Consider the following 23,162-nt stretch of genomic DNA (forward strand, 5'->3'; position numbering starts at 1 on the left):
ACGCACCCGGCATCCAGCAGCCGGGCCTGCAGCTTTCACTGGGGCCATTTGTAACTCAGATGTGACACAGCACAGATCCAAAACCAGGTTGCCTGAGCCTCTAAGGAGCCTGGTGTTCTGAGCTGGAGGGACTCCAGCACTCATGTCCCCACTCTCGCCTCAGGCAGAAGCCCAGAGGAGGAGGGGGCGGATGCCACAGCGATTCCATCGGGGCAGACCTGGGTGTCACGGCCACGTGTTGGTGTGGGCCAGCCTGCTGTGTGACCCGGGGCACGTCCCTGTCCCTCTCTGGGCCTCAGAGGAGATCATTTCAGAGGCTCCTCTTCACAATCAGTACTGAGGGGCGCCTCCTACAAAGGGAGAAATCAGAGGCAGGTAGGGTGGCCTGGGGTGCTGAGAGAGGGCTGCGTGGTAGAGGGGCTGGGGCCAGGAGGACAGGAACACGCAGGGAGCTGTGTGTCGGCCGCCAGCCAGGGGAGTTACAGGAAGGCAGAGTCGGGGCCCAGACCACCCTGCTGGCAGCCTCCCAGCTGCATGCCTTACTCCCCAGGGAGGTGAGGGAAGGGGCCTCCTGGGGTTGTTGAGGGTGATTTCTCAAGCTGCCAGCCTCCTGGGATGTGGGCGGCCTCCCCTGCTGGCTCCATGGGCTCACTGAGCGCTGTGGAGCCCGGGGGCCTCTGCCTGTACCCGCCCACAGTGGGGGGCCTCCTGCAAGGCCTAGGAGGGGAGATCCAGACCCGGCCCGCAATGCGAGCTACTCCCCAGCGGCAGCGGCTTTGGCCTGGTCCCGGGCCTCGGGGCGCTCATTGCCAGCCTCAGGGTCTGCATCTCAGAACCGCCAGCCCTCCAGAAACCCCAGGGCCACTGTTAGAAGAAAGGCCACAGGCGTCCCTGTGCCAGACCCAAGGGACGCAGGGCAGAGGCTCCTGCCTTCGAGGAGTTGCTGGAAAAGAGGAGGGCACATCCCGAGGGAGGGCCAGGCCTGAGCTGCCCCAGAGCTGCAGGGGTAGGGGGGTGGGGCTCCTGATCTAGAGCACCGTCATCCGTCATCCGGTTGGGTGACCTTAGACAAGTCGCTCCAGCTCCCTCTGCCTCATCTGTAAACACAGATGGTGAATGTACCCTGGCCCGTCGTGTGGCCCCTGCCGACCACCAGGCCAAGCGCCTGGCACATGACAAGCAGCGGCTCTGACCACAGCCTCACTGGGGCCTAGTGTCCCTCGGAGCTCAAACACAGGCTCGCCCTTTAAACGCCGTCCTCAGGATGGTGATTCCCCCGGACGCAGGTGGAGCCTGGCCCTCGCCCCTGAACCCCAGACTCACACAGCCAACCGCTGAGTCAACCACAGTCCAGTGCCGCTGTGCCGGGCCGTCTCAGCGGCCTCCTAAACTCAGCCCTGCCGCAGGAATCCCCATCTCTGCCCCATAGGCTCCTCCGCTGCCTCCCCAACCCTGCCCCCACGTGGGGAGGCTCCTCCCTTCCCACTGCTCACACCAACAATGGGGGGTGGGGGGGTGGGGGTGTCAACTGAGGACCCCCTCTGTGCTCCTCACTCACACGCACTCCACCAGAATCCCAGCCCCCGTGCCCCTGGATGCAGCCGGCACCCCCCACTCCTCACCTCCTGCGGGCACCATCACACCGCCTCCGCCCTGCCGCCCTGCTCCCCTGCTCACCCTCCGAAGGGCTCACCGCCTGCAGGGCTCACCCCAGAGGGGTCCTACACCCCACTGAGGCCCTCCTGCTCAGAGCCTGCAGCGGCTCCCTTCTCACTCCCAGGAAAAGCAAGCATCCTTGGGCCTCTCTGTTTCCTAGGCCAGCTGTGCCATCTCCCCACCACCCCACCCTGAACTTTGTCCCCACCCTCCCCCCGACTTCCCAGCCCCAGCATCCTTACAGTGGGCAAGTGGCTTCTACCCTCCTTGTGCCAAGTGATTATTACAACACCTGTGAGGACTGCAGACGGGGGGTCATGGCCAATCTACAATGAAGACGCTGAGGCGGAGGCCAGCTGGCTTGCCCAGGATCCCACAGTCAGACACAGAGCTAGGGTCCTCGGTCCCCCCGATCTGCCCCATCTCTGGCCTCTGACTTCAGGGACTCCCAGTCCTCCGAGATAAAACCCCAGAACCCAGGCAGCACTGGGGCTGTGATGTGGGCAGAGTCCACAGGGCCCTTGGGGTGTGTGTGTCTGACTTGAGAGCCTGGCGGAGCCAGCAGACGGCAGCCCTTCAGCAGCTCCAGCAGGCGGAGCGAGGGCCCTGAGCTGACGCTGCCAGGCCTCCTGATCCGATCCCAGGCTTTGGGGCAGCTTTGGGCTGGAAAGGGAGGGAGCCAGTGCCCGATACGTCACCCAGCCCGGGGACCCCTGGGGCTCCTGGAGGGCAGCAAGGAGGCCGCAGAGAGGGGGAAGAAGAGAGGAGTGGACAGAAAGGAAGCTGGGCTGAGCAGGGAAAGAGAAAAGGGAGAGCCTAAAAAAGAGTGTGAATCCCCTGAGCGTACAATGGCCAGAACTCCACACCCTCACTGCCAAGGGCCTGGGTTCAATCCCCGGTCAGGGAACTAAAAATCCCGTAAGTCACGCGGCACGGCCAGAAAAAAAAAAAGAAAATGAAGAATGGAAGAGCACGCAGCATCCCGGAGGGCAGAGACGACAGAAGGAGACGGGAATGAGATGGGGAGGAGGAAAGGACGGGGTGGGAGAGGCAGGGATGAAGAGTCAGGGAAGGTGGAGGGTGGAGAGAGGGCGGGAAGGAGCAGGAAGGACAGAGACAAGATGGGGTGGGGGGCACAGAGAGAAAAGGGAGAGGACGGGAGAAGAGAAGGGAGGGAGGCAAGAGAGAGGCAAACGCTGGAGAGAAAACTGAGCCGGGGAAGGCAGGCACATCCGGAGGGGCCGGCCAGTCCTGGGAGGCTGCCCCCTGCTCGCCCCCCGCCCCCCTACCTGCCCCCGCGACTCACCTTGTCGGCCGACTGCGAGGTGCCGAAGAAGATGGGGATGAAGGCGAGCCAGACGATGCAGGTGGTGTACATGGTGAAGCCGATGGGCTTGGCCTCGTTGAAGGTCTCGGGCACGCCGCGCGTCTTGATGGCATACACGGTGCACGTGACCATCAGCAGCATGCTGTAGCCCAGCAGGCAGATGAGCGACAGGTCCGAGATGTCGCACTTGAGCACCCCCCTGGCGAAGCGGGGGTCCAGTGTCCGCTGGTCCTGGAAGTCCACCACCGAGTGCGACGGGTCCACCACGAACCACACGCAGATGCCCAGCAGCTGCAGGGAGATGAGGCTGAAGGTGATGGCCAGCTGCGAGGCGGGGCTGATGAAGCGCGGGGCGCTGACCGACCGCTTGCCCTGCTCGAAGATGCGGTAGATGCGGTTGGTCTTGGTGAGCAGGGCCGCGTAGCTGATGCTCATGCCGAGCCCCAGGAAGATCCGGCGCAGAGAGCAGGTGCCCAGGTCGGGCTCGGCGATCATGAGGAAGGTGGTGGCGTAGCACAGGAAGATGCCCGCCAGCAGCACGTAGCTCAGCTCGCGGCCCGAGGCCTTGACGATGGGCGTGTCGTTGTAGCGCACGAAGGTGACCACCACGAACAGCGTGGCGGCGATGCCCGCCACGGCCAGGAAGAGGGGCAGCACGGCCCAGGGCGAGCCCCACTCCAGCTTGATGATGGGGATGGGCCGGCAGCCCGTGCGGTTCTCCGTGGGCCGCATGTCGTAGGGGCAGGCCTTGCAGGTGTAGCCGTCCACCTGGTACTGGTACCCCGTGCAGGGCTCGCAGTGCCAGCAGCAGGGCATGCCCTTCACCGTCTTCTTCCGCTCGCCCGGCTGGCAGGGCAGGCTGCAGACGGAGCGGGGCAGCTGCTGGCCACTCCCCGGCCAGAGCATCCGCTCTATCTGTCAACGACAGCGCAGGGGAGCCGGCCTCAGGACACGCTGCCCAGTGCCCTGGACCGCCCCCTGAGCTGGCATCCTGGAACCTCGTGTCTGAATTGCTCAGTCAGATGGCCAAAATCCAGCTGCTCAGCTGGCCCTGCCAGGATCGACCGAATCCAACAGCTGCATTTAAATAAGCTCCCGGGCACGATTTAGACCTAGATGACCAGCAGGGGATCCTGCTCCAATACAAAACCCCCAAGGGTCATACAGAGACCAGCAGTGACAACCGAGAGTCACAGGACAGAGCTCGGAGAGCCCGCAGCCCGGACTCCCAGCCCTGTGAGGCCTCGCTCTCACGGTGGTCCCCGACCGGCCGCATCAGCGTCACCCAGGAGCGGGTTAGAAATGTAAATGTTTGGCCACCCCAGGCCTACTGACTCAGAATCCGAGTTTTTGTTTTTTTTCTTTTAATTTTTTTTTTTAATGTGGACCATTTGTAAAGTCTTTATTGAATTTGTTACAATTGTTCTGTTGTTTCATGTCCTGGTTTTTTTAGCCATGAGGCATGAAGGATTTTAGCTCCCTGATCAGGGACTGCACCCTCATCTGCTGCGTTGGAAAGTGAAATCTTAACCACTGGACCAGGGAAGTCCCAGAATCTGAGTTTTAACCAAACCCCACAGGTGACTGGTGTGCGCACACAAAGGGGAGACACACTGCCCTGTGGCTCAGCCCCCAGGGCCTCCGCGTGGTACCGGCAGTCAGGTTCAGCAGAGAACAATGAACAAAGGTTCAATCAGAGAACCTGCAACGTGTGCCCAGGGCTGAGTGTTTCTTTGCCTCTTGCTTTGAATGAGTGCATTCTGTTACATGCCTCTGAAGACACAACTGCTGCGAGCAAAGGAACACAGAAGCTGGCATGCCCTACTGAGTGTGTCACGAAGTTCTGGAAAGTAAGCGAGAGCCCCCACGAGCTCCAGGCTCTGGGCAAAGGGAGCCTGGCCACACTTGGGAGCCATATTCCAAGCATCAGCTCTTTGGAAGGGTCATGCTTAGAGAATGGCTTTGGGACTTCCCCTGTGGCTCAGAAGGTAAAGTATCTGCAATGTAGGAGACCTGGGTTCAATCCCTGGGTTGGGAAGACCCCCTGGAAGAGGGCACGGCAACCCACTCCAGTATTCTTGCCTGGAGAATCCCATGGACAGAGGAGCCTGGTGGGCTACAGTCCAGAGGGTCACAGAGTCGGACACGACTAAATGACTAACACTTGCACTTTCACGCTTAGAGAATAGTAGGCCCTTTGTCCTGGGAGCTCACTCCAGGAGAAGGAATAGCCAGTTGGTTTGGGGCTGAAGGGAGGGTTTTAGAGATGAGAAAACGGGTGAGTGAGGTGGGTTGGAGCAGGCAGGGTGGAGAATCCAAAGATGGCTTCATGGTAGATGGGGACAAAAATCTCAAGGAGGAAATTCACCTTGTGGCTCTGGGCATGACCATCCCCTAAAAGCCAGCGAGCACAGCAGTGACCAGGGCCAACTACCATCCTGCAGGAACAAGAGGGCAGGACAATCTCTGGGCACCAGACCTGTGATGCTGCAGGGGGACCCAGGGATCCAGGGGGATGGGAGTGTTCTGGGAAACTGTGGCTCCAGTGGAAAGAGCAGTGAATGAGGTCAAATGTTGGGATCACAGTTCTGTCGCTAGCTGGCTGTGCGCCCTTGAGCAAACACCTCAGCCTCTCTGAGCCTTTGTTGTCCCGCCTGATCCAAAGACAGCAGATGCAAGGCCACCAGAGCCCTCTGTGACTTACGGCGGCTTCTACTTGGAAGTTCTGTCTGCTTCTCCAGAGCATCAGCCCCAGGAGGACAGGGCCTTTGAGTTACTTCCCTGCTGTCTGCAGCCCCCAGCCCAGGGCTGGCCCAAGGTGGGGCCAATGAATTGCGGTGGAGTCTCCAAGAAGCAGTGAGGTCTGGCCACCGGAGCAAGAGCCCTCGGGAGGGACGGGGAAGGTGTGGCGGTTGAGGACCAGTCCTGCATCGCCGCCTCTCTCCCCCCAGTTCCATGCTGGTGGAGGGGCTTGGATTCCTGGGGATGGGACCCGGGAATCACTCCCACCCCCCAGGCCTGCCTTCACTTACCATACCTGCAGAATGGGGTGATAACAGTGCCCGCCCCACAGGGCTGGCATCCCCACAGTTAGGTAAGTTGATGAGAACAGGAGCCGTCACAGCGGGTGCTCCATAAGGATGAGCTGCCTGCCACTGCCAGTGAATGGAGGCCCTGCCCCTCCCCGCTACGCCAGATCTGAACGAGACAGGCCTCCATCTGGGCTGGGGTCCCACCCTGCCCACACTGCTCCCACCCACTCTGTTCTGTCCGTCTGTCTCTGCTCAGCAACCCAAGGAGCATCACTGTAGGAATGGGCTCTATCCCCGCCACGCTGCGTGGCCTTTGGAACCTCCCTAGGGCTGGGTTTCGAGATATTCCTTCTGATTTGGAAGACTGTTGGGGATAAATGAGATCATGGGCAGAGAGTGCCCTGAAAAGCTCCAGGGCTTGCAGCCGAAAGAGATGCTTACAGGAGCGGATGGCAGGGACGTGACGTGACTCTCCCAGATCTGGGCCTGCCGAGCCTGTCCGGTCCACCTGGACGTCACGCTGTGCCCACCCCATGTGCGGCTCACCCTCCACCCAGAGAGGGGACCAGTCAGTCCACAGGCACCACCTTGAGGCACCAACCACAGGTCCCTTTTATCCCCAAAACATGACATTATTTGTAGCCAGGGACATTGAGGGCAGGAAGGAGATCCCAAGTCCCTGGGACAGCCATGACCTGGAACAGCATGGCTGGGGACCCAGGAGAAGCCCCTTCCTGCCACCGAGAAAGATGATGGCCTTCCCATGTAGTCTGATGGAGTCATTCTCAAACAGCTACCCGCCAGCAGAACCCCACTGCACAACTGTGCTCTTCTCATCCTTCTCTGTCCAGATACAGCTCTCTCCCTCCTCACCTTTCTCCCCATCCCCACCCCCACCCCCAAGACTCTGAGCCCCCGCACCCCAGTGTGAATTCATCTGTCTGCAGGGTTTGCCCTGTGAGGGGAGCACACAGGAGGGCCCAGGCGACGGGGAAGGACAGGGGCAGGGAGGGCGGGAGCCCAGCTGCCCTGCTCTTCTGTTCTGGAGTTTGGGGGCTCAGGGCCCTCTGACGGAAGGAAGCCCCAACTCGGCAGCACCAAACCCAGGCGTCAGGGCTCCCCTCCAGGGGCCGAGTGCCCTCTCCTCCCCGCGCCCTGCCCTCCCTCCGGGCACTTACCCGGAGGTGCAGGTGGTCCGTCCAGGAGCCGATGACCTTGTACTCAGCAGAGCCGTTCCGCAGCTGGTACTGGTAGATGTCGTAGCGCCCAGGTGCGTCTCCATTCTCATTGAAAGTCACAGGGTTCCCCGCAATGCCTGGGGGGGGCATGGGGGTCACACACTCCATTTCTTTGCTGAGCCTTTGCCCAGAGACAGAGAGGAGCGTGAGCCCTGGGCAGCAACACCTCTGCGTGGAACATCTCGGGGGGGTTTTACTCCCTGGAAGCATCCGAAGAGGTTCTCCCACTCCCACCCCATGGAGCCCCGGGACCCCTTCCCCAGGGTTGGGTGGTGCCCCCACCTGAGAAATTGACATTGCGGATGTACTTGAGCAGCTGGGTGCCGTCCACAGGGTCCATGCGCGGGCAGAGCCCCACGCGGCCCGGACACAGGTCTCGGTGCATGGCGTGCAGCGCATGGCCCATGGCGTACACAGCATCGATCACAAATTGCACCTTCCCCTCCTGCTCATACGCCGAGTCCTGCCCGATGCGCTCCCGGTCTACAACGAAAACGTTCAGGGTGGGAGTGCCCACGAGGCCCATGAGCGCTCACAGATGTGCGGCGGGAACCACAGCGGCCCCCCCAGGATACAGCTGGGTCTCCGGGACCCGGGCCCAGGGCTAGCTTCATCACCCCAGGGGATGGTCTCGTGGGGGCACCTGGGGGATGGTCCTGAGGGCCCACTGCCCTCGTGACTGTACGGCTGGACCCTGTGTGAGCTGGGAAGTCACCAGGGCAGAAACTGCATCTGTAGATGAGGGCAGTGATGCCCTACAGCAGCTCAGCCATGGGCGGCCACCAGCCAGGGGCTGCTGCCCCACCACAGGGTACAGGGTGGGGAGGAAATTGAGGCCCAGAGAGGATGAGGGGCTGGCTGCAGGTCCCTCAGGCTTCAGGACACCCCATGCCCTCAGTGGCTTCCAGATGCCCCAGACATGAGAGGTCACCATCATTGCTGCCCACCCCTCCCCCCTGTCAGTGACCCCACCCACCCACCTCTCCCCCTGTCAGTGACCCCCCTACCCACTTCTCCCCCTTGTCAGTGACCCCCCCTCCTTAGCCAGGGTGAGTGAGCTTTGCAAAATGGGGAACGCACCGCACCGCCTCCTCACTGCAAATAGCAGTGGCTCCCTAGGGCGCCAGGCCTCCCGTCCTCACCCCCTTGGGACACGCCCAAGCCCTCTGCTCTGGGTCCTGTACAAACTCTCTGGCTGCCTGAGGTCTTGATGTCTTGTCAGTAAAAAGATCATCATCTTGCCCCACAGAAGTGCTGTATATGAGATGAGCTACAGAAAACCCGTGGCACAGAGGAGCTGACCAAGCCACATTATTATGGTGCTTAAGTGCTCAGAAGAGAGGGCTTCTAAGCTGGGCTCCAGAGGCTGCGGGGCTAGAGCAGGCCAGCAAGGCTTTCTGGAGGAGGAGGAGCCCCAGGCCTGGGTCATAATGATGATGGAGAATACGGACTGCTAACTTCTAAGGAGCATCTACTCTGTGTCAGGCGCTGTTTTAAGCTCTTTATGTATGGAAGTCATCAGATAATCACAGCAATGCTATGAGGTAATGATCCCCATTCATTTCTACAGAAATGAAAACATTGAGGCACAGAAAAGCTCCCCAGCTTCCCAGGACCACACAGAGCTGGATTTGACCAGGTGCTCCGGCCCCCCGCCTGTATGCCTGAGTGACTTAAAGAGGCGGATTGCAGCGGGGAGGGCAGGGAATTGGGAGGGGCAGGAGCTCTGAGTGGAGAACCTGGGGACGGCAGAGGAGAGGAAAGGGGAGGATGGGCAGACTGCTAGGGACCCCAGCTTCCCCTCCCAAGCCCACAGCCCTGCACAGAGCCTGCCTGGCAGCCTCTTCCGTCACCACCAGGATGATGTAATTAACCCTTAAACACACACAGACACACACCCATGCCTCCCTGCTAGAGGGCCAGGGCCACATCTTACAGAGGTAATTCCCCAGCGGCCAGCAGGGTGAGTGGCACCTCAAGGGCCATGGGCCTGGGACTTCAATGGGTGTCATGTGGGAGCCAGGTTGAGGCCTCAGGGATCCACAGGTTACCCCTAAGTTCTTCTACTTTTAGCTAATTCATGGTCACTGAGCCCTGCTGCCCAGGGCTCCCATGGAGCTGGTGGCACATCTCCTCTTCCTATGTTGGCCACCAAGAGACTGTGACCAAGGTCAGAACCTGACTCCAGTGCCCTAACCTCGGGGTCACAGATCAGAGGCCCCCAGTACCCAGACTGGACAGTTTAGGGGCAGATTCCCGGTTGGCTCTGGGGGAACTGCTGGCTCCAGACATGCCACAGCTTTTGCAGCATGGCCTTGGGGCTGGAGACAGGGTGGTCTTCAAGGCTGAGCCCTTGGCTACCCACTGCACTGCATTCGCCCCAGACTGTCTGGGCAGGAACCCCAGCTCGAACACATCTAGCTATGACCTTGGACCTGCCACCTCACCTGGTGGGCTTCAGTCTCCTAGACTGCAAGATGAGGATGCCAATGGTGTTTAGCTCATAGGGTCGGGATAGGGCCCCCACGAGGCTAAACGGGTCTATGTTCACAACAGGTCGTAGAGAGGCCCGGTGCTTGCCAAGCGCTGCAGAAGCACGTTAAACACGAGGGCACAGAGGGGTCTAAGCCCCGCCCGCCTCGGAGCTCCGGGGAAGGCAGAGCTGTGCCAACAGGTAAAGCTGTCTCTCGGCCACGGCACAACAGGTGAATGGACGGGAGAGGTAGGTTCTCCGGCCTCAGAGACCTGCCCTCTTGTTCAAGGCTTCTGATCACAGGTTCCAGTAGCCAGGAGAGAAGCTCAAGGGACAATCTTGCTCCCAGAGGGTGACAGAAGAGGCTGGGATAGGGTTGTGCGGAAAGCCCCAGCTGCGGGCCCTTCCCTCACCCCCGGCCCCCGGGTCCCATCCTCTGTCTGCATCTCGCCGTTCCACGTCCCCAGAGCTCCCATCACACCCTCATTTCATATGGATGAGAGACTGAGTTATTAACCGGGATGGAGGGGGCAGCTGCGGCCGCTAGAGAGAGGGGGCAGGGCTCTCCCCAGGCCAAGGACACGCCGGGTAAGGCACCCTGGCAGAGCTGCCCTCTGGCAGACCTGCCCTCTGCCTCTCCGCTTCCGGCTTCCCAGGGGTCCCCCTTAGCGGTCCAGCTGAAGCATGCATCCTTGGGCCATGCAGGTCCGGGACCACGTGATCTCACTGGGGTCATACATGGAGTGCAGATGACCTCACAGGAGCCTCTCACCAGGGGGGCCCACCTCTGCCTGGCTCCGGGGTCCTGTGGGCTGTCAGTGGCCCTGGAGCACAGCCCCTCGAGATCCACCCCCCGACCCCCAGAGTTGCCACAGGGCCAGCCATCGATTTCTGGAGATTCCCCAACACACTTTCACATGGTTGACTTTTGTCTCAAGTCTGCCCCCAATGACAAATGAGATAACAGGGCAGTGAGGCGCCCTGCAAAGGGTCTCTATTTGTAAGGGAGTGGCGGGCCTTGAGTCTGCCCCCTACACACACTCCGTCTCAGACACACAAGGCTCCTCCCCTAAGCCCCACAAGAAGCAAAAATGACAGACCCTAAGTGTGCTCCCTTTGGGGGAGGGGGCATGGGTCACAAAAACAAGTTAAACAAGGTCAAGACACTCTGTCCTGAATGTTGGAAGCTGCACCCATAACCAGTGAGGCTCTCTGTACACCCTTGACTCCAGCAAATAACCCTGCAGCGTAGCCGATGCTTCCTTTGCCCTGAGCCTCTGAGAGGCAGGCCAGACTAGCCGCCCTCACAGAGGAGGAGGTTCACAGGTAGTCGAGGGCAATACCGAGGCTTGAGGGAATCCTGACCACCGGCAGGTGTTCCTACACACCTGGGGACTGGCCTGGCCAGTGAGTGGATGAGATTTGAACCTAGATCTCTCTGGCTCCCAAAGAGTGTCTGCCACCCTGAACCGTCCCCTCCTTCTTCTCCCTCCATCCATCCAGATTTGCCTCCTTCCCCTTCTCTGGGGCGTCTGACCAGGCCTAAGCAGGAGCCAAGCATCCCTGTCTGCAGGGCTAGAGGAGGCAGGGGGCTGTGGAGGGAAGCCAAGGTCAGAGAACCCCTCTTGTGGGGGGTGGGGGGAGGGACCCCCAGGCGAAGGTGTGGGAATCGCAGTTCTGGGAGGAAGCAAGACACAGATTTCCGAGAGCTCCTGGAGATCAATTCCGGACACGTGGCAGCAATGGCAGCAGCAACGGTCTGAAGATGTCCTAATTGTGTCCCGAGGCATAGTGAGCCAGAGAGGCGTTTGGCTCGGCCACGGGTGACAGCCAGCCCCAGAACCGTCAGCGAAAGGATTTTCCCCGCGTCAAAACCCCTGCAGCTGCGGTTACTACGGCGACTGCAGCCTTTGTCTGCAGGTTGTAAATTGTAATTGAAATGAGTTTTCAAGGTTGAAATAACCATAGCTCCTCCCGGTCTCCCCCCTCACCTCCTCAAAACTCACCCCACCCAGCCACATTCCTCCTGAGGTCTAGGCTCACGTGTACACACGCACACACACTTCCTCACAGAAAGGTATGGCAAATCAACCACATATACACTCACACATTTCCACATCTGCACACGTAGAGTCACAACACAAACGTGCCTGCATTTACACACATCTCTGTACACACATCCACGGCCAAACGTACGGGAACAGAAGTGGCCACATACAGACATGCTCTACAGACACAGCTACACGATTAGCACAGCACCTCTACACGCATGTGGCCATCCAGATTCACTGCTGGCGGAGAAGCCCCACAAACAGGTCCTCACAAGGATGTGAGCACAGGCATTTTATCTGGAGGTGATGCTGAAAGCACAAGTCAGCGGTAAGGAAGTGAGACCAGGGTGTGAAGGGAAGGCACCAACGCCAGGTGTGAGGCTCGCCCACGGGGGCTCCAGAGAACAGCGGGGCCTAGGCCTCAGGGCGGCCCATCTGAGGGAACACACAGCCCCACCCCTGCCGGCTGAAGGCCGGAGGCTGCTCCCGGGGCGTTCATCCCACTGGCAAAGTGGTGCTGGGGGGCCGCCAGGGGGACACCTCAGGGTCCGCAGCCCCAGGTTCAAGTCCACACGGGTAATTAACATAGGTGTGTGGACATACTGCACATATCCACAGATCTGTACACTGGCATCTACGTACAGACAGGCCAACATCCACACCGGTTTTCATCTGTCAGGCAAACTTCCAGGGAGCAGGATAGGAGGATCCCAGGATCCCCCTAAGGAGAGCTGGTGCATGGCTCTGCCCTGGACCAGCCCTCTGACCGGGTTAAGCAACGCTTACATCGCTAGATGAGAATCCAGGGTAATCATGCTTACTTTGTGGGGCTGCTGATAGGATTCAAGGAGGCACAGATGTATCAATAAGACACACAACATCATACCATGTACCTACTATTCTCTAAGCTTCCCTTTTCCTCTCGTCCCTGACACTCCCCCAAGGGACAACTCCCCACTGCCCGAGGCCTCCACCCAGCCCGGCTGCCCCTCTGCATGCAGCCTGGCATATGCTGACTCTCCCCGCCCCCCTCACGAGATGAGCGTGGGGTGCCCACCCCACGGACAGGGCCCAGGCCAGCTTGTCCACTGATACAGGGGTAGGGGAGGAAGCTGACACCTGTCCTTTCTGGCCACTCCCCCTCTTTCCTGACTCCACCTGTGGTTGAGCCACCTCCCTGGAACAGGCGGGCTTTTCTTAGGGTCCCCAGGTCCTGCCCCCATGTCCTGCTCAGCACCCCCAGGTCACACAGCAGGCTCCCCTCCTCGTCTGTGGCAGCCCCCTTGTTCTTCAGCCCCACCCAGCCCACCGTGTCTGCCAGCCCCTCCCCTTTTTCAACCTCCATCAAGCCACCTGCCTTCCTGGTTGTGGCTGTTGTTCAGTCGCCCAATCGTGTCCAACTCTTTGCAACCCCATGGACTGCAGCACGCGAGGCCTCCCTGTCCCTCCCCATCTCCCAGAGTTTGCCCAAGTTCATATTCATTGCATCGGTGATGCTGTCCAGCCATCTCATCCCGACAACCTCCTCTCCTGCCCTCAATCTTTCCCAGCATCAGGGGTTTTACCAATGAGTTGTCTGTTGGGATCAGATGACCAAAATACTGGAATTTCAGTTCTAGCGTCAGTCCTTCCAGTGAATATTCAAGGTTGATCTCCCTTAAGATTGACTGGTTTGATCTCTTTGCTGTCAAAGGGACTTTCTGGTTAGGGGACCTCTAAACAACTCAGCCTGGTCCCCTCTACCCCACGTCTGTTCTCCCAAACTTGGCCTCAGCTCTGTGTCAGCTCTCATCCCGGGGAACCCTGAACTAGCCCCAGTGCCTCACGGGCCTTTAACGATCAGCACCTTTGGGGCAGGGAGGTGAAGGGGGAGGGGGGAGCTCCTGATTCCCTCTCAGGTGCTCCCCTTCGGGCTCTCATGGGTGGTACAGCCCAGGGCTCCCCGACCTTGAGCCAGCCCCAGTCCCCTTCTGAGGGAAGGTGGTTCTGTCCCAGGAAGATCCCAGGGTGAAAACACATCAGAAGCTGAAATCCTGGCGGTGACATTGATTTCCAACTGCAAATAATCACAGGAGCAGAGACGCTGTCTTCACAATCAGTAAAGACCACTTCTGGATGGCCATTGAATGAAAATGCAAAGTTCAGGAATCGTCAAGGAACTCCTGGGTCCCTGAGAGTCTGACCTCAAGAATGTATCCCCAGGGTCTTCCCTGGTGGTCCAGTGGTTAAGACTCCAAGCTCCCAGTGGAGGGAGGTTCGATCCCGGGTCAGGGAACTAGACCCACATGCTGCAACTAAAGGACCCCACATGCCACAGCTAAGACCTGGCACCGCCAAATAAGTGATTTTTTAAAAAGCAAACAAACAGAACAAAGACTGTATCCCCAGGGTCTTCCCTGGTGGTCCAGTGGTTAAGACTCCGAGCTCCCAGTGGAGGGGACCCAGGTTCCATCCCGGGTCAGGGAACCGGATCCCACGTGCTGCAACTAAAGGACCTCGCCTACCACATGTAAGACCCGGCACCACCAAAGAAATGACTTTTGAAAAGCAAACAAACAAAACAAAGAATGTATCCCCAGATGTCCACTGACCCAAGTTTGAGAAACAGGATGTGGATGTCCGGCCAGATGGAAGCAGCTTGAAACACTGTCCCCCTCCCCACCCCAATACAGCCTCTTATGGGCTGAGTTGCATAGTATCTCCGGGCTTTAGTTGGCTTGTCTGAAATGAGGGTAGCTCCAGGGACCATTAGAATAGAGTAACATGTGTAGCAGAGACCATACTTGGCACCTGGACAGGCCAGCTCCCAGGGAAGGCCCTTCTCTGCCCCTTACTGGTTCTGAGACCCCAACATCCCCCCACCCAAGCCCAAGAGCTAGGGGCCACACTCACAGCCAGCCCCTCACGTGGATGTCCCTTCTCCCCTGTCACCCAGCCGTGCTCCCTCTCCTGCCAGCAGCTTCTAGATTTTCCTCTGCTGGATCTTTGCTGGCAACATACAAATACGCTCTAATTTCTCCCATTTAAACAAACAAAACCCTCTCCTGACCCCACTTTTTCCCCAGCTAGCATCTCTCTCTCTCTGTTTACAACAAAACTTCTCAGAAGAGCGGCCCTTACTCACTTACTCGTCATCAATTTCTCTCCTCCGTTTTCCTCCTGACAAACTTCAGCCTGGGTTTTGCACCCACCTCTCCAAGGAATCTCCCCATGACTCAGCCTGACTCTCCATGCTCCCCCACCCCCATCTCAAAGTACAGCCAAGAACCCTAGAGTCCTCCTTGATTTTCTGTCATCTTTCTCTCACCGCAAATCCTTTAACAAACTCTGCAGCCACACTGCAAAACTGATAAAGAATCAGACTTCTCACCATCTCCATGGCCACCACCTGCTCCAGGTTCCCATCACCTCCCAGCCCAGCCTACAGCCCCAAACTCTCGTCTCTGGCTCTGCTCCAGAAGGCAGCCAGAATGAGCCCATTATTACATAAATCTTATCACGCTAATCCTTTTTCAAACCCTGCCATGGCTTTGTCTCATTCTGTGTTATTAATGACTAAAACCTTACTAATGGCCAACCAGGCCCCATACACACACTGTGTCAGCCCACCCTACCCCTCAGACCTCAGCTGCTACCTATTGCCCTCTGTTTTAGCCACGTGGGCCTCCTCACTGCTCCCTGAATCTGTCAAGCCTGAGCCTACCTCAAGGCCTTTGCACATGCTGTACTTTCTGCCTGGCAAGTTCTTTCCCAGTCACTTTCTCAGTGAGGACTTTGGACCTCCTGATTTAAAAATGCCACATCCCTGGTCTCCCAGCACTCTCAGTTTCTCTCCAGGAGAAGGCCTCCTGGATCTGTCTTCTCCTGTCTCAGGATTAAGTCTCCGGAGGCCCTCGGCTCTGACCACTGGGACCTCACCATCGTGTACACCATCCGCGAGGCCACACAGTCTCCCACTGGCAGGGGGAGCTCCACGGGGCAGGTCTGCTCCCCTCCAGAGCCCAGCACAGGGCTGGGGACACAGCCAGCCTGAGAAAATGCTAGTTGAACAAGTGAGCAACAGCACAGAGGGGAAGGGCTCAGGACTCCTCTGGCCACCCACATGGCTGATGGCTTGAGCAAACGTGAGCTCCCCTAATGCATGGCACAGCCTGGAGCATAGTACGTAATCCCAAATGTGGGTCTTCCTTCCTCTCCCAGTTCCCTTAGGAGTGTGGAGTTGAAAAAAACTGTTAAAGCCAGGCTGCAATAGCCAGGAGGGCTCTGGGGATGGACATCAGCTGGCCTGAGGCAGGACATCCCTGGAGCCAGATGGCCAGGGTTCAAATTCCAGCTTTGCTATTTACTCCTGAATCTCTGCACCTCAGTTTTCCTTTGCTTCCACTGTGGCTCAAGTGGTAAAGAATCTGTCTGCGATGTGGGAGGCCCAGGTTCGACAGCTGGGTTGGAAAGATCCCCTGGAGAAGGGAATGGCAATCCACTCCAGTATTCTTGCCTAGAGAATTCCACGGAAGAGGACCCTGGCGGGCTATAGTCCATGGGGTCACAGAGGTGGACACGACTGAGCGGCTACACTTTAACTTTCCTCATCTGTAAAATGGGTTGCTGTGGAGAGTAAATGCAAAATATCAGAGCAGAAATTGACATGTAATACACGCTATATAAATATCAGCTGTTACTATTGTTACTGCTGCTAACACAGGCTGGGTGATTGGCATCTCCCCACACATCCCCAGCAGCCACACGGCCGCCCTCCCTCTCACAGCTCCCAGCCCCTAGGAGCAGCAGGCAGTAAATTCTCCTATCTCCTCATAAACCAGACCTTCCTCCGCTCAGCCATCACCTGGCTGGCAGAGCTGTCAAGAAGACAGATGCCACATCTGCCTTGTTTACAGCTTTAATCCCCAAACCCTGTTCTGCAGGCTCCCAGGGAGGGGCCAGGAGAAGAGGAGGGAAGCAGGCGCTGCCCCCCGACAGGCCTTGACAGCTGCCGAGACGCCCGCTCAGTGACCCCTGTCTCGCTCAGGTGGGGGGCAGGCCGCAGGCCACCTTCCTGTGCTTCCTTCAGACAACTTCCCCCGCCTTCCCCAGGAAACCGTGAGCAAGGCAGCTCTGCTCAGGATGGGGATCAAGGGATGGGAGTGGGTAGTACGATTCCCACTTTACAGATGAGGAAACTGAGGCCTCGAGAGATGACCTGCCCAAGGTCACACAGCTAGGGAAGTGGCAGCACCAGGATTCACACCCCGCTAAGGGGGACTCTCACAGCTGTGCATTTGAGAAAGAACGGGTGCCCACGACCCCTTGCCATTTTGAGACACACCAGCCCAATCTCCTGGAGAAGGAAATAGCAACCCACTCCAGTATTCTTGCCTGGAGAATCCCCATGGACTAGAGGAGCCTGGCGGGCTACAGTCCATGGGGTCGCAAGGAGTCGGACACGACTAAGCGTCTAACACACAGCCCAATATCTGCCAAAAGACTGCCAGTATCTGCTGCTCTTCTGAGGCTCTCTGGCCACAGAAGCCCTCTTTGCCATTTGGACAAGGCATTGAAGGATTAACATCCTCCAGGGAGAGCCAGCAATGCCTGACAGGAGGGGCTCCCCTGCCAGGTCAGGACCCAGCACTGTCTTTGCTGGGCCCCAGGTTCAATCCCTGGTTGGAGTATTAAGATCCCACAAGCCACACAGTGGAGCCAAAAAAATATTAAATAATCAATTTTTTAAAATGATTGCAGGAGGGAATGCCCTGGCAGGTCCAGTGGTTAGGACTTGGCAGGGCCCAGGTTCAATCCCTGGCTGGGGAACTAAGAGCCCACAAGTCACATGGTGCAGCCAAGAAACAATTTAAAATTGATCAATTTTTTAAAAAAGATTGATGAGAGTTGGTATACACACACCCCGGCTCCCTCACACCTCCAGTGGGATGACTGGCAGGCATGCTTCATTCTGTCCCCAGAGACCCCAGGGGAGTAAAGCTCCAGCTGTTCGCGGGGGTGACCTGCTTGGCATTACACCCTTGATGGCCACCTTACCTCTGCAACCAAAGTTTCCTGGGATCCTCTCCCAAAGAACAACTGGCTGTCAAATCCTAATCTGGAGGGGAATTCAATTTAACACCTTCAGATTCTGAAGGATGAATCAGATCTTCCCAAGTGTAAGACCCCAGCATGAGATGGTCCTTCCCGCCCTCTCGGAAGGTCACCAGGCCTGTTCTCGTCCTGGGGCAGGAAGGCGTGGATTTGGCAGAGCACAGGGCAGGGAAACACAGGAGCTCCCAGTGAGATTCTGGGCAGGAGAGCAGGGCCCGTGGGACTGACAGGCAGAGGCCAAACCGTTAGCATCGAGGGGACCAGAGTGGACCCACCCAACGCCACCAGCGTGGACAGCAGCATCCTGGGAGAGCTGAGTGGGAAGCTAGGCTCGGGAGAGAGAGTGAGGCAGGTGGAGAACACAGGGCTGGCTGAGGGCCAGCAAGAAGAGGGGCTCGGACCATGGACGGGAGGGTGGCAGGACAGGCAGGCGGGAGAGCCAAACTGCCTGGGTACCAATCCAGTTCTGCCCGTTCTCTAGCACCGCAGTGTTCACCAGTCACCTCAGTGTCCTCTTCTGTAAAATGGGTGCAACAATTATGACGCTGTCCTCCATCACTGGGGATCCTACAGCTAACAGAATCCTTACGACAGACTTGAACTGTTAAATTACCCAATTGCATCTAAATTCCACCTTTCCCCTTTCCTCTCTATCAACAACTACCATCAATTTTTTTAAAAGAAAGTTTGGAAGTAGGCTATTTATTGTTTTGGCTTCACCTGAGGCATAGAGGGTCTTAGTTCCCACACCAGGGACCAAATTCTCGCCCCCCGCATTGGTAACACAGAGTCCTAACCACTGGACTGCCAGGGAAGTCCCCAGCAATCACCATTTTATGAGCACTTACCATATCCATCATTTTTCAGCCAGCTTCTTCATACCCTTCAAACACATCACCTATCCTCCCAACAACCTGTTGAGAGGGGTGATGGCTTCCCTGCCCTCTCTGGGACTCAGACAGGTTACTTGTCCCAGGTCACAGAGCCAGAAGGAAGCGGAGTCAGACCCAGTCCCTGACACACTAACAGGTGCCGAGTCCCAAGCCCATAGTCCTTGGGTGTCACCCCGGCCCTCCTGGCCTAAGATGTTCTTCCAAGGGACCAGTTCAGCTCAAACCTGGGCGGGGCCACGGGAAGACAGGGCTGCCTCCCCTCGTCCAGGGTGGTCTCAGCTTCCACAAACGTTCCCCCACAGCTCCCCCACCCCTCACGTTACCCAGACATGGGTGAGTTCACTGTGCCTGGCCCGGGGCCACACGAGGACCTCACCAGTCCCTGCTGGGGCTTCCGAGGCAGCAGGAAGGATCCAGGTCAGCTGGAACATGCTGTCCTTCGGTCCTTCCTGGCCACCCAGAGTTCACTCCAGGCTCTCCTGCTTTGCTCAAGCCTTCCCCTCACCTGGGGCGCGCACCATTCCCCTTCCTATCACCCACCTCTCCTTCCAAGCCGGTGGTTCCCATACTTGGCTGCACAGTAAACCACCTGGGGCACCTTTTAAAAAACCCCAATGCCCTGGTGGCACACAGGACCAATTCCATCAGAATGTCTGGGGCTAGGAGCCAAGCATCAGCATTTGAAAAGAACCTCAAGTGACTGGATGTGAACAAAGCTGCTCTTGCCCGATATTCCCAGCCCTAAATAACACTGGCAGAGCTTGAAAAACAATCCACTCCCAAAGTTCTGCTTTGTGGGTCTGGGGATGAGGCCCTGGTAAAGGTCTGCTGTTTTTTTTTTTAATTGGAGGATAATTGCTTTACAATGTCGTGTAGGTTTCTGCAATACAACGTGAATCAGCCATAAGTATACATATATCCCCTGCCTCTTGAACCTCCCTCCCACCCTGCACCCCACCCCTCTAGGTTGTCACAGAGCACTGGGTTGAGCTCCTTGTGTTAGACACAACTTGCCACTAGCTGTCTATTTCACATATGATAATGTATATGTTTCAATGCTTCTCTCTCAATTCGTCCCACCCTCTCCTTCCCCTGCTGTGTCCACAAGTCCTTTCTCCACGTCTGCATCTCTATTCCTGCCCTACAAATAGGTTCATCAGTACCATTCTTCTATATTCCATATATGTGTTAATGTATGATATTCGTTTTTCTGACTCACTTTACTCTGTATAACATGCTCTAGGTTCATCCATCTCACTAGAACTACTCAAATTTGTTCTTTTTATGGCCGAGTAATATTCCACTGTATATATGAACCATAACTTCTTTATCCATTCATCTGTTGATGGACATCTAGGTTGCTTCTATGTTCTGATTATTGTAAATAGCACTGCAATGAACACTGGGCTATATGCGTCTTTTTGAGTTGTGGTTTTCTCAGGGTATATGCCCGGTAGGGGGACTGCTGGGTCACATAGTAGTTTTATTCCTAGCTTTTTTTTTAAGGAATCTCCATACTGTTCTCCATATGCTATGCTAAGTCACTTCAGTTGTTTCCGACTCTGTATGACCCCATAGACGGCAGCCCACCAGGCTCCCCCATCCCTGGGATTCTCCAGGCAAGAACATTGGAGTGGGCTGCCATTTCCTTCTCCAATGCATGAAAGTGAAAAGTGAAAGTGAAATCACTCAGTTGTGTCCGACTCTTAGCAACCCCATTGATTGCAGCCTAACAGGCTCCTCCGCCCATGGGATTTTCCAGGCAAGAGTACTGGAGTGGGGTGCCATTGCCTTCTCCGACTGTTCTCCATAGTGGCGTATCAGTTTACATTCCCACCAGCAGTGCAAGAGGGTTCGCTTTTCTCCACAGCCTCTCCAGCCTTTACTGTCTGTAGATCTTTGATGATGGCCATTCTGACCTGGGAGAGTATTAAAAGCTCCAGGTGATGCTGATGCACAGCCAGGCTTGAGAGCCACCATCTTACGAAGTGCCTCCCATCAGCCTTCTCACCTGCATCCCCAGACACCCTCTGGGCTGGCTTTCAGATGAGAAAGTCAAGGCCCCGAGAGGGCACAGCTGGCTCAGGTTGAGGGGTACCCAGAGCCCTCCCAAGGTCCCTGACACCAGGTCCTGCTGCAGAGTTACGCAGACCAAGAACTCACAAGGACCCACATCCAACCATATCTAATGTGGACACGCCAAGGCAGCCACAGTAGTGGGCCAACGATTGAGAGCTCAGTTCTGGGTCCACATCTTGCTCTACTGCCTTCCATGTGTGGGAACTCAGGTCCCATTGCTTACCTTCTCTGAGCCTCTGTTTCCAATCTGTGAGAGGCCCGTCGTCCCATCCTCCCACGGCTCATTCCCTGCCCCTTTCAGGGCTCTGCTGAAACGCTGCCTTGCAGGGAAGCCAGACTCTTATCTATTTTGTTTCTACTGCACATTTTCCTTCTGACATAGTCTACAGTTTACTTTTTAAATCTTGTTTGTCTGTCTCCCGATTAGAATAAAAACGCCAAGAGCTTTTTGGCTTTCATTCCCTGCTACATCCAAGATGCTTAGAAAAGGGCCAAGCTCTGGGAGTCAAACTGATGTCTGTAGAGTGACTGCGGGACCCTCAAGGAGTTAGAGACGCTCAGACCAATGAGTGGCAGGGTGCACGGGGCAGCTGGGGTCAGTCAGTTCTGTGGGCTCGCCATATGGACGCCCGGATGAAGCTCAAGGTGGTCAGCCAGAGGGCAGTTCTGCCCAGATCCAGGAGACCCTTCCCCTATAAGCAGCGTCACCGACGGCTGGTGGCCTGAGAGAGCCCACCCACTGGACTTGGAATCAGTCCTGGCCCCGCCCCTCCTGGCCCCCCCTCCAGACCCCGCCCCTCCAGGCCCCGCCCTCCTAACCCGGCTCCTCCCGACCCCGCCCCTGTCCCCGCCTCCTAACCCTGCACCTCCCGGCCCCGCCCCCGGCCCCGCCCCCCGCGCGAGCTCACTGGTGCACTTCTTGACGTGGCTGCCCTTCTTGAGCGCATGGCGGCTGAGCTTGCAGTGGAAGTTGTCCTCCCAGAACTCGGCAAACCATATGTTGCGCCGGTTGTTGTCCAGCGTGCGGCTGGAGAAGTAGCGGTCGAAGCCTGGCGGGGAACCAGGATGTCAGGACCCGGCGCCCCTCTTTCCACCCGCCCCCAGCCCTTCGCTCTTCCCGCCGCTTAGACGAGGCGCGGGCGGATGAGGAGGGGAGGAAGAGCGCACCCTCTGATCCAGGACCCAGGGGGAAACGTGAGACGTTTCATTTCCTTCCTGGTGAAAAGAGCTGGGTTGAGTTCCAGGGGGAGCCTGTGTCATCAAACAACGGCTGCCTTTATGGAAGAAGTACAGGATAAGGGTGTTTGCGCTGGTTCTTAACTACCGATATGCTAATATGGGACTTCCTGGAGAAGGAACCACCTGGAGGTCCTGAAGTGAGAGCAGAGAGGCTGGTGGGGCGGGGGTCGGCGCCCAGTCCTGGGAGTACGTGAGCTCTCTGGTTCTGAAGAGGAGAGGGAACCAGAGAGTGTAGGGACTGGCCCAGGTCACACAGCAAGACAGGGGCCTGAATCGTCCTCCTTCCAGTCCAGAACTTCCCCATGGCTCACTGAGGCAGCCTCCTTCTCCGAATGCTCCAGAGGACTTACCAACTCTGCTCTAAGCCCAGAAAACCCGGACCCAGGGTGGCAGGCTGGTGGGTGAATAAGGCCTTCTCTCCTCCCCCTGCCTTCTGACCCATGATCATTCCGTGTCACATTCACAGTTGACCGGGCTGCTGGGAACAGACCCGAAAGCCTAAAAGTTCACCCAGCAACGAGTTCCTGCTGGTGGCAGGGCCCAGTGGAGGCTCAGTGACTGTCGGAGCTGTCAGGGAGGTGCTGGTACTGGTGGAACGCTGACTTTCTCAACCTTGACACTATTCACCCTGGCCCAGTTAACTCTTTGCTGGCGGTGGGGGGCCGATGGCCGGCGGAGGCTGTCCTGGGCATGGCAGGATGCTGAGCGGCATCCCTGGCCTCCACCCGCTAGAAGCAGCACTCCCTGATCATGACAACTAAAAATGTCTCCAAATAGTGCCAAACGTCCCTGGGGATCAAAATCACCCCCTGCTGAGAACCACTGCTTTCGTGGTTTCTCTGGTGCCCCAGAGAGAAAAGGGCTTTGTATGGCAAGTCCTGGGTTCAGATTCTAGTTCTGCCACTTAATAGCAAGTATGTGTGACTTACTGCCACCAAATGTCACTTAACCTCTCTGAGCCTTAATGTATTCACTTACTAAATGTGGGGTTGCTGGAAAGACTAAATGAGATGTCTGTATGGGGCCTGGCATTTGTGGGTACCAAGAGCCATAGTTTTTGGTTTTTGTGTTTATTATGGCT

The 23,162-nt window shown here is 57.3% G+C and overlaps 1 protein-coding gene across 3 annotated transcripts in view; it reads right to left on the reverse strand.

Annotated features, from left to right (window-relative positions):
* Positions 1 to 23,162, reverse strand: part of GRM4 (glutamate metabotropic receptor 4) — a 114,624-nt gene that overhangs the window by 10,680 nt on the left and 80,782 nt on the right. For all 3 annotated transcript variants that reach the window (XM_070777845.1, XM_070777844.1, XM_070777843.1), the window contains exons 6-9: positions 21,751 to 21,891; positions 7,536 to 7,736; positions 7,194 to 7,330; positions 2,963 to 3,898 (exon numbers count right to left, since the gene is read on the reverse strand). In XM_070777845.1, the coding sequence (XP_070633946.1) occupies positions 2,963 to 3,898; positions 7,194 to 7,330; positions 7,536 to 7,736; positions 21,751 to 21,891 (1,415 nt within the window). The remainder of the gene's footprint in view (positions 1 to 2,962; positions 3,899 to 7,193; positions 7,331 to 7,535; positions 7,737 to 21,750; positions 21,892 to 23,162) is intronic.

Source organism: Bos indicus, chromosome 23, assembly GCF_029378745.1.
Source record: "Bos indicus isolate NIAB-ARS_2022 breed Sahiwal x Tharparkar chromosome 23, NIAB-ARS_B.indTharparkar_mat_pri_1.0, whole genome shotgun sequence".
Lineage (NCBI taxonomy): Eukaryota > Metazoa > Chordata > Mammalia > Artiodactyla > Bovidae > Bos > Bos indicus.